Source organism: Truncatella angustata, assembly GCF_020726525.1.
Source record: "Truncatella angustata strain MPI-SDFR-AT-0073 chromosome Unknown BKA67scaffold_2, whole genome shotgun sequence".
NCBI classification, from domain to species: domain Eukaryota; kingdom Fungi; phylum Ascomycota; class Sordariomycetes; order Amphisphaeriales; family Sporocadaceae; genus Truncatella; species Truncatella angustata.
In genome coordinates this window covers 5,838,919-5,849,914 of record NW_025763382.1, presented here as the reverse complement: position 1 = coordinate 5,849,914, position 10,996 = coordinate 5,838,919, and the positions used below count along the sequence as shown (strand labels likewise).

Below are 10,996 nucleotides of genomic sequence, written 5' to 3'. Positions count from 1 at the left end.
TTACAGCACAAGGGACGATTTGATCAGACCTCGTGGATGTTATGAACTATTCACATAGTACTCCGTAGCGACTTTTGTAAAGACTGGCCCATATTCTTTTACGGGGTATAAAACTGCATCTATTGGCGTGGGCTCATTGCGCTATGTGCCTATCATGCTCTTTGAATTTCTATACAGAAAATGACGGTATGTAGAATGTGACCCGTTAAACGTCTTTAAACTTTTCCAGGTTTTCCGGCCCCGTTTCACGTGCAATCCTTTCCACAGCATCGTCACCTAACTCCTCGAATATGTCATAACCCCATCTTGCTTGTACGTTAAAACGCTTATGCCTCTCAAGGTTGTTGATTTGAGCAAATGTTTCTTGCGATAGTTCTTGGACCTTGAGATTTGACTCAATTCTGCTGGGCGTGACACTTTTGCTCAAGACGACGGTTCCTCGCTGAACTCCCCAAGACAGAACGAGCTGGGCGGTATCCAGACCTGATGCAGAGGCCAGGTCTTTGACCTTCGCATCATCAATGACCTTCGGTTCGTCTGTTTGGTTATTGCCAAGAGGCGAATAGGCCTCGATCAGGATATCCTTGGATTTGCAAAAATCGACGAGCGCCCGTTGTTGCAAATAAGGGTGGGCCTCGATCTGATTCACTGCTGGAACTACCTTTGCCTTGGACAGCAGGTCTTGGAGTTTATTCACAGTAAAGTTGCAAACGCCAATAGCCTTCGTCTTCCCCGTGCTCAAAAGCTTCTCCATGGCAGTGTATGTTGCCACGTAATCAATGTCCGCGAGCTTGAAAACTCCCCGGTCATCAATGGGAAACCATTTGTCGCTTGGTTCGAAAGCACTGGATCCGTCGTTAGCACAGTCGTTAATTTGATATAACCTTAATAAATCGTCTCTTACCAAGGCCAGTGCATCAGAAAGAGATCGATATAATCCGTGCCAAGATCCGATAGGGTCTTATCCAACGCTGACTCTACATCTTTAGGATCATGTTTCGTGTTCCACAGCTTTCCAGTGACGAAGATATCTGAGCGTGGAACACCACTTTGCTTGATGCCCTCACCTACTGCTGCTTCGTTGCGGTAAATGGCCGCGCAGTCGATGTGCCGATAACCACTTTTGAGAGCAGTCTTGACAGCCTCGATAACCTCATTATTTGGTGCTTGCCAAGTGCCAAAACCAACTGCCGGGATCTTGGCGCCTGTATTGAGCGTGAATTCAGTCGAGAGAGGCATGACAAATGTTGATGGTATTGATGAAATAGGACAGATGTGTGGTCAGAAGTAAGAATTGCTATACTTCAAGTGTAATTCAGAAAGTTCCTCCGGTTTTCATCTTTGACCGTTGCACTTTTGACAACGTCATCGTATAGGGGAAGACGAATTCGGCGTTGCGGACGGAGCGGAGGTGATGAACGACGGGAATTGCAATACCTTCCGTCCTTCTCCGTAACATCCCGGAACATCCTTTCAAGTACAATGCTAAACTTTTGACGGATATTGCTTTAATTGGTTGATCATGGTCCCGGAATTCATTGTGATTGGACTCGGCAGTGATCCACCCCCGCTTTTATGATGGTCACTTGTGGCGCACTCCAGAGCCAGAGTGTCGCGCTCCGCCTCAACTGGCGTGGTGCTAATCCGTACTGCAGTCTCCACGAACGGCTCAGATGTCGTTGCAAATGAAAGCTGGCTTTTGATAGCATGGCCATGGATGGCCTTGCTGCTTTGTGGATATGCTAGCCAAGACGGAAATTGGCAGGATGCCGCCCCAGCGCTTCGTTCAGTATCCCCTACATGGTTGGAAGTCTTGAAATATTGAATCTTCCCACGATGAGCGATCTAAATCCGAATGTACTTATGTTATACTCGACTGAAACCCAGAACTTCGTCGGCTCATAAATATATTCACATACTGAATTTCAACTATAACTACTTGGTCGTTGTACCCATTTGAGGTCTGGCTTGAACAGTTCATTTATCGAAGCACCATTTTGCCCTTCAGCATCATCATGTCGCCTACTGCGGCCGTTGATGCTCCTTGGAGCTCAATCGATTTCTCGACTAAGAGTCGGACTTCGGTAGCCGTACAACACATCGAGAAGGATGACTCTTCGTTAAAGACAATTGACGAGCTTCTACGTTCCAGAGCAACAAGCCATCCTCATATTCCTATAATATCCTATCCATCCACAGGGATAGAATATGTTGACTACACATTTCAACAGCTGGATGTCTTTGCTTACAGGGTTGCAAAATATCTAGAAGTAACCATCCCTACAAGGACTAGTTCGATTGCAAAGCGATCGGTGATTGCCATGATGGGCCCATCAAATCTAGAGTATCTAGTGACGATGATGGCCCTCATCAAGGCTGGCCACACAATATTGTTTCTGTCAACGCGGATCTCTGCCACCGCTGTTGAATCACTAGTTGAGACTACGGGCGCTTCGTATCTGGTTGCAGACCCGATGTATCTAGGGACGGCGGCGTCCGTAAAAGAGCGACGTCCGGACTTGCAGGTTCTCGGCATGCCACAACGCAGTGTCTTCGAGTTTCCAGTTGAGGTTTATGTTGACACTCAGCTCGATGCTGCGCTAGACTCAAACGTCGAAGCGAATGAAATAGTTTACATCATTCATTCAAGTGGTAAGTCTCTTCCATGTCCGTTCCAAGGACACATAAGCTGATAGTAGTCAAGGATCCACGGGCCTCCCAAAACCCATCTATCAGAAACAGAGCGCTGCAATATGCAATTATAGCGGAAACATGAACATGAAAGCGTTCATCACCTTACCCTTGTATCACAATCATGGCATTTGCAATCTGTATCGTGCGCTATGGTCACGGAAATCTATTCATCTCTATAACGCCGACTTGCCACTCACAACTGAGTTCCTGATCAAGATTATGCGAACAAACAAATTCGAAATATTTTACGGGGTACCGTACGCATTGAAGCTGCTGGCGGAAACTGAGGAGGGACTTGACCTTTTGGTCAACCTCAAGACTGTCATGTATGGTGGATCCGCTTGCCCAGACGATTTGGGCAACTTACTGGTGGACCGTGGTGTCAACCTCATTAGCCACTACGGCGCGTACGTCTACCCCATAGTTTTACTTGCGACATGATATACTAACAAGCAATATGCAGTACTGAAGTTGGTCAACTAATGACCTCGTTCCGCCCTGAAGGCGACAAGGCATGGAATTATGTGCGTGAAAGTGATAAGCTGTCACCATTTCTTCACTGGCTACCACAGGGGCCGAACCTTTTTGAATGTTGTGTTCGGCCAGGCTGGCCAGCCAAAACTGCCGCCAACATGGATGATGGCTCTTACAAGACTAAAGATCTGTTTGAGCCGCACCCTACAATACCTCGTGCTTGGAAGTACATTGCTCGACTGGACGACACAATTGTACTGGTCAACGGAGAGAAGTTCGGCCCTGTGCTCATGGAAGGCAAAATCCGATCATCAAAACTGGTGACTGAAGCAGTTGTCTTCGGCGCGCAGCAGCCCTACCTTGGTGTTTTGGTTGTTCCATCTCAACTGACCGCCGGGGAGGCACCGGCCGAAGTGCTGGAGGCGATTTGGCCTGTCATTGCCGGTGCCCAAGAAGGCAACGATGCATTTGCAAGGATATCAAAGGACATGATTGTCGTCTTGCCGCACGGCATTGACTATCCCCGAACAGACAAGGGTAGTGTCATCCGTCAAGCCTTTTACAAGACCTTTAAAAGGGAGATTGAGACAGCCTACGACATCTCAAGCGCCTCGAGCGAAGACGCGCGTGTCATGTCTGATGTTGAACTACGACAGCATCTCCGCGCGCTCGTCCTGAAAACACTGCCTCAAGTGGAGTTTTATGATGATACCGATTTCTTCAGCTTGGGCCTTGACTCATTACAAGCCATTCAGATTCGAGCAGGTATCCTGAAATCGGTGAGGACAACTAATAAGCTCACTCAGAATGTTGTTTTCGATCATCCTTCAATCAGCAAGTTATCTGCCTATCTTCTTGGATCTGCAGACAACGCAGACAAAAACAGAGCAAACACGGAGCCAGAGATGCAAGCTCTCATCGAGAAATACAGCGACTTCACTCAATCAGCATGCCCAATGGGAAAGTTTGTCGCAGTCACTGGTGCGACAGGCTCACTCGGCGCTCACATAGTTGCCAAGCTGGTCAAAGACCCTGCAGTAGAACGAATCTATTGCTTTGTACGTGCCCATGATCTGGCGAGTGCATCCAAACGTACCGCAGAGTCCATGATATGCCGCAAGGTATACCATAACTTGTCCCTTACCGAGCGCCGTAAAATCATCTCGCTTCCCTCCGACCTTTCTCGACCCGATCTAGGAATCGATGCCACATCATATCGCGAAATTAGCTCGAGTCTTCGTGCCGTTATCCACTCAGCCTGGTCTGTGAACTTCAACCTTGCCCTTTCGAGTTTCGAGAAAGACAATGTCGCTGGACTCAAGAACCTCATCACCCTGTGCCAAAACGGTGGCGCAGCTTTCAATTTCTGCTCCTCCGTCAGTGCGGTCTCACGACACCCCGATGAGAACGGGCCGGTGCCGGAGACTGTTTCCAAGACGGAGTGGGCACAAGGGATGGGGTACGCTCAGTCCAAGTCGGTCGCAGAAAACATCTGCGCACAGGCAGCCGAGCGGGCTGGTATTCCCGTGAGGGTCCTGCGCATCGGCCAGATCGTCGCAGATACAGAGCACGGCATCTGGAACGCAACAGAAGGCGTGCCCATGGTCATCCAGACCGCGGTCACAGTTGGTGCTCTACCTAAGCTTAGGGAAGACCCCTCGTGGTTCCCCGTGGACGTCGTTGCGCAAGGCGTCGCAGAAATCTCGTTATCCGATGCACAAAGTGCTTTCACCAATGTCTCGAACCACCAAGCATTCAGTTGGGTTGAGGATCTTCTGCCCGCGCTCCGCCAGGCTGGACTGCAGTTCGAGGAAGTAGAGCCAAAGGAATGGGTCCGAAGGCTGAGAGAATCAAACCCGGACCCTGTTGCGAACCCTCCTATCAAGCTTGTCGACTTCTTTGGCAGCAAGTATGACAAGGATGAATTTAGCCCATCCAAGCAATACGTAACCGAGACAGCCAGGTCTCTATCACAGACACTCAATTCTGGTTGGTCATTAGATCAAGGTTTCGTCGATAAGTTTGTTAGCCAGTTTCTCTCCGGCGCCTGGCAGACGACATCGCCAATGCCCGCCGAAACTCTCAAGTCGGCAGCCAAGACCGCAATCGTCGTCACCGGCCCTTGCGGCTCAGGCAAAACAAGTCTGGCAACCGCACTGGCGAAACAACTTGGTGCTCCGTTCGTGGAGGGTGATTCACTGCACAGTAAAACTGCCATCGACTTCATGAGAGCTGGCACTGCGCTGGCCGACGAGGACCGTATCCCATGGCTAGCGCGCATCAACAGGCGGGTCGAAGAAGAGCTATTCGACTTGGGCTACGATACCGCCGTCATCAGTTGCTCGAGTCTCAGGCGGAATTACCGGGATGCACTTCGCCAGGTCGGGCACTTGCGGCCTGACAAGCCCAGGACGGTCTTCTTAGACCTACAATGCACGCCGGAGACGCTCGTGAGGAGGTTGGAGCTTCGTGGGAACCACTACATGAAGGCGGAGATGGTGCAGAGCCAGGTTCAGGCCTTAGAGGGCATTGCTGCCAGCGAAGCGGACGTGTACCCCCTCGATGCAGAGAAGGGTCTCGATGACGTGCTAGCAGAGGCAACATGGCTTCTGGGACGCCTTTGATTTTCCGCCCTGAGGGCTATACCATGTTAATAGATGTAAATGCCGTCACCCAGTTTTGCTGCATATTAATGAGGAAATCAAAATGCAGATCAACGTAACTGAAGAGTTTAAACACATCTGAAGAGTTCAATAGCCATGTGATCCTTAATTTTGTGCTCACAAGTTTAGACCTTTATTATTGTTATTTATGATAGGGATAAAAACACCAAAAAGGAGTCATCATAACCAGGACTCGGACTGCGGTACTATCGACATCGACTTTCTCCTCTCAAAAGGGAGAAAAACCAAGAAGATACAAAAAGCCATTGAAAGAACATAAAAAATCTTTCGAATGTCTATACACACCTTATATACTCTTTTCCTTATCTGATTTCCTTTTCGCTTTGCGTAGCAATTGGAACCTTAGTTAGAGAGGTTATCTCTGGGTTCTACCATTCGATAACTGGGCCGTTTTGATTGCCCAAAGGCGAAATATGCCATGTTGGGCCTTATAAGGCATGGACAATCGTTGGATTTATTTCGCTACGGGATAAAGCCGGTTGTCTGGGTTGAGAGGTTGGTGGTGCGCTTTCTTGTGCTGGGCGATATTGTCGGCCTTATTGTGCGGTTGCATAGGACATGGCAAACCACAATATTGTTTGTACCCCCCAACACGTTTGCACATTGATACCCGTAGATCGAATCTAGAGAGTGTCGCATTGTTTTCTGAGGCTAGGGTCCCTTTGGTAATACACTCTCGACATCAACTCCCAGATGGCCTGAGACCATGGCATTCAGATATAACTACCTTTTCGAACAGCGCAAACTTTCCGATATTCGGCTGTCCTTTGGTCATGAAGACTGCCGTGAGTAATAGAGAGAGAAAACGCTCCTGTTAAGTTATTCTCGTTAAAAAAAAAATCCGTCTTCCCCACCGCATCAAGTGCATACTTAGATGACGTATCAGCTTCCATCCCCAAGTAAAGACAACTGCGTTCGTTTGTGAAACAGTGACAACGAAATGACGCAATAGGTATCTGGTATACGCACCACTGTCAGTAGAGCATTAATCTAATGGCTAGGGTATTCCAAATTGGATATTCTACGCCAAGTGGTAAGGTAAGCACTTGTGCCGAGCACCCGGCTGTTTTCTGACCATTCGTTTTTGTTTTTGTTATCGTCGGCTTTGGCCTTGAAGAGCTCATGCCATGCAGCTTGTTATGCGCAGAATTGATGCAGGAAGGAGTAGTTGTGACGGATCAACGACCCGTGGCAAAAGAAGTCGCCACTCCTTTCAAAGGCAGCATTCTCACTGAGCGCGAAGTATAAGCAAGTGGTTTTGCACGCACAGCACATGTGCGGCAGGGGCATTGGCTCAAATTCTGCTGCCCTCACAGTTTCGTGAGGCATCCTGTGGAGGTAGTTACCATGTTGACTGAGTTGAGTGCACGAAGTACACATGCATTTTCATTCATTTGTTCATCAAATACACCGGCAAGTAACATAACCCTAGCTACTGTACAGTATGGTTGGTATATGTACTGTAATTATGTACAAAGTATTGTATAACAAGTTGAAATAATCTCCGCATTCTGATGTCATGGCACAGAACCCCACTAAAACCAAAAACGGGCGCGTTCCTGTCGAGTTCCTGTCAACTCTGTGGCATCTCCTGGGCCTGGGCCTGGGCTGCGATCCTTGCAGCCTTGATCCCATGCGCCCACTTTACCTCAGCATTTGACATCGGGCTTTCGCTTTCGCACACGATCATAGATCATACGTCCCGCGCCAGAACATGCTCATTCGGCAGCAGGTTCCCCTGCAATAGGTCAGAGGACAGCACCACCGTCATCCTCGGGGCAGGGTATATCCATCGAGGGCCAGCGCCCTTGACCTGTCAAACTGGCGCCTCCACGCCGTTTCTTCCCTCCGCAGCCGCATCCCCACCATAGGACCTCGCTATTTCGCTATTTGTTCCCTCGGTTGAGCCAGCGGTATCGTGAGAGGGTCGTGGGCTTTCATCTCGACACTCTCCCCTACTACAAACACACCTTCCAGAGCCGCATCTACCGATTTATCCTCGAGCGCCAGCGGAAGCGCAACGACCAGTCGCGACTCGTCGACAGTGCCCGGCGGTTGCTGCTGGGGGCGCCGAAGCCAGCGTCCAAGTCCAAGTCGCGCACCCCTCGCAAACGGGATGTCATAAGGTCCAAGAGGAGGAGCATCATGTCGTACCTGTCAGGGTATGGTTCTGGTGGTGAGGCGCGGGAGGCTGGTGGAAGGAGGAAGAAGCTGGCCGCCATGGCGGGAAGGATGTATAGTGCCGGTGCATCCGCCTTGAGCGAGGTGCGGGAGTCATACAATCAGACACGAGCTGGCCAGATCGACACGGAGGAAGTCCAGAAAATCACAATACCAGGCGCCTTCCCAGATGTCAAGATAGTGTCCAAGGGGAACGAGCAGATGGTGCTCTTTCCCTCCTACGCCAAGAGGCATGTGAAGAGCCCGCCGCAACAGTTCGACGATCCTGCGGGGCCCCCACACCCTGCCTCCATCGCCATGGATGACGAGGAGTATTGGCAACAAGAATGGGCAAGGCATGAAGATGAGAAAGCCATTGTGGACGTCGATGTTCGAGGTTGGATATACAACCCCCACAAAGGGCCCATGACGCGGAGAAATCGCATTCTCATAGGTCTTGCGAGACAGCTAAGCGGCATACCCACGCCGTCAGTTCAGCAGCAGAGTCTGGATTCTTCGCCCGCCTCTCTCCATCAGCTGCATGAGGAAGAGAGGGAGGCGCTGCGGATTGCGCAGGAAGCCCAGGAGATCGAACGGCGCGGCCAGGCAGAGAGGGAAGCGGCCCTGCAAGGTGGTTACAGCGAAGCACCTAGGGATTCGGATTCTGAAGACGAGTATCGGAGGCCCCGTATAGGGGGCCGTAGCTCTACACCCTCAATCCGTTCAGCACCACGATCGCCCAGCATTGGTATCACCAGGTCAAACACCGGAGGCGGTGGTCATTTCACCGAGGCAGAGCTCGCTGTTGCCAACGCAAATTTGATGGCCCGGCTGGCACCGTTCATGACAACCCCCTTGGTAGAGAGACCAATCACTGTCTTTTTCTACAACGACTCCCAATCACAATCACGGACGGTAACAACCAACGATTCGGGGCATTTCATATTGAGGGCGCCGTTAGACTTTATTCCCACACACATCCGTGTGCTGGCAAACGAAGATATGTCTGCCACTGAGCCGGTAATAATCATCGAGCCAGAAGGCATCAGTCTCATCAGTGATATCGATGACACCATAAAGCATTCAAGCATAACGACAGGTGCCAAGGAGATATTCCGCAACACCTTTATCCGCGACCTTGATGACCTGACTGTCGATGGAGTCAAGGAGTGGTACAACACACTGCACGATATGGGCGTAAGAATACACTATTGTTCCAACAGTCCGTGGCAGCTCTATCCGGTGATCGCCAGCTACTTCAAGCTTGCTGGTCTGCCACCTGGGTCTATTCATCTCAAACAGTACAGCGGCATGCTTCAAGGTATATTTGAGCCCGTAGCGGAAAGGAAGAAAGGCACACTGGAGAAGATCATGCATGATTTCCCTAGCCGCAGGTTCCTCCTTGTTGGTGACAGTGGGGAAGCTGATTTGGAAGTCTACACTGAAATAGCTGTTGCAAATCCTGGCCGAATCGTGGCCATATTCATTCGAGATGTCACAACGCCCGAGAAAGCTGGCTTTTTCGACTCAGCTTTTGGAGGCAGTAACAGGCGGGATCAGAAGCAAACGTCAGATACGACTACCAGATCTGCAAGGACTAGTTCGTCCGACGATCGCTCGGACCGGCCTGCATTACCGCCACGAGCACGGTCACAGCCTGAAAAGGACGAAGGCTCGGCCATGGGGGATTTGATAGACTTTTCGGACGAGCCTCGGGAAGCTCCTGTTCGTGAATCACAACATCTCGAGGGACATGATGGTACATCGTCCTCGATGAAAACGAAGCTAGCTGGTGTTGCCGACAAGAAGGCACCTCCAGTCAGACCAGCAAAGCCAATGTCATTAAAGAGCTCCCCAGCAGCTCCATTATTAGGCTCTGTTCCGGGCGCTGAGCAGAAGAAACCACCAGCACCACCACCACCACAGCCACGCAAGGCTACTCCAGCTAGCGGAAACCCGTCAAAGTCATCAACATCACACCCCTTGGCCCAAATGCATAATACTTCCCAACAAGGCGTCAACAAGAGCCAGCAGAGTTTGGCCGGCTTGCCATCAAAGTCCGCCCCTCCCCCACCCCCACCGCGACGAACCAATACATCCTCCAGTACGACCCAAGGAGACTTTGCACCACCTTCGCGGCGGAGCACAGCCAATTCCGATATCGAGCACATAGAATCCTTGCCGTCAGCCGCCTATCCTTCCAAGGCTTACAATGCCTCCACGCCTGCAGGAGCGCCACTGAACAAGAAGTTGGACCTCTGGCAGCGAAGGCTACAACGTGCACATGAGACTCTCGATCGGCAAGGTGTAGCCTTGTACACATGGAGACGCGGCAACGACGTAATCGAAGAAGCGGTTGGCATCGTGCGGGATGCCATGAAGAAGATGGGTGTGAAAGAAGGCGAAGGAGAGAAGCCAGAGTTGAAGAAGCAGCGGCGATGAAAAAGCCGTCACGGCGAATATATGTAGCAGAGATATAGATAGCGGAAGCCCTTCTCCATTTGATTCACTGATGAACCGAGGTCCCTGAATGACAGGACCACTTGATTTGCCTACTGTAGGTATCTTTCCCCCCCCCCTCCTCAATGCTTCAACCACAAAAGAGTCCCTGCAGTAATTAGTCCAAACACAAATCACATATCTACCCCTAGCACTGTAAAACTTGCCACATGGCTCACTAACGTCAAAGAAAAGTCCCTAGAATAAGCTGCGAAGTGCATACACAATTACATACAGTAGCGCACCGCAAGAACTCTTCTACACTACCTGAGGTTTAAGCAAGTAACCTGCTTATGTCAAGGTTAGTTGGTTGACCTCAGTACTTGACTTGAGGTGGGGCCTCGCTTATTACATAGTTCAGCACACCGCCCCACCCTGTAAAAAAGTTCCTTATCAGCTGCCTATCGCTTCTCGAAGCCCAAACTTTTTTGCTGCAAAGATAGATCGGTTCCCACCTCATCCAAGCTGCTCGCCCTATTAACGCA

At 50.4% G+C, this 10,996-nt stretch overlaps 3 protein-coding genes across 3 annotated transcripts; 2 read left to right on the top strand and 1 right to left on the bottom strand.

Annotated features, from left to right (window-relative positions):
* Positions 1-102: 102 nt before the first annotated feature.
* BKA67DRAFT_556953 (NADP-dependent oxidoreductase domain-containing protein) lies at positions 103-1,425 on the bottom strand. The gene is made up of 2 exons (XM_046102203.1): positions 905-1,425; positions 103-845 (listed from the first exon to the last, which is right to left on the bottom strand). The coding sequence occupies exons 1-2, from the start codon at positions 1,237-1,239 to the stop codon at positions 206-208; spliced, it is 975 nt and encodes a 324-aa protein (XP_045962247.1). The 5' UTR covers positions 1,240-1,425; the 3' UTR covers positions 103-205.
* A 590-nt stretch (positions 1,426-2,015) lies between these two features.
* BKA67DRAFT_635464 (male sterility protein) lies at positions 2,016-5,792 on the top strand (the record flags this gene model as incomplete). Its single annotated transcript, XM_046105656.1, has 3 exons — positions 2,016-2,652; positions 2,705-3,101; positions 3,158-5,792. 3 exons carry the CDS (start codon positions 2,016-2,018, stop codon positions 5,790-5,792), a joined length of 3,669 nt encoding a protein of 1,222 aa, XP_045962246.1.
* A 2,235-nt stretch (positions 5,793-8,027) lies between these two features.
* BKA67DRAFT_504332 (uncharacterized protein) lies at positions 8,028-10,415 on the top strand (the record flags this gene model as incomplete). Its single annotated transcript, XM_046097116.1, has 1 exon — positions 8,028-10,415. A coding segment is annotated over one exon (2,388 nt), but the record flags the coding sequence as incomplete, so codon positions are not given.
* Positions 10,416-10,996: the final 581 nt, after the last annotated feature.

Bases quoted from the DNA above. Each gene is read 5' to 3' on its own strand.
- BKA67DRAFT_556953 (XM_046102203.1), bottom strand. From the start codon at position 1,239: ATGCCTCTCTCGACTGAATTCACGCTCAATACAGGCGCCAAGATCCCG. The intron at 846-904 runs GTAAGAGACGAT...CGACGGATCCAG, and splicing joins TTTCTGATGCACTGGCCTTG to TGCTTTCGAACCAAGCGACA.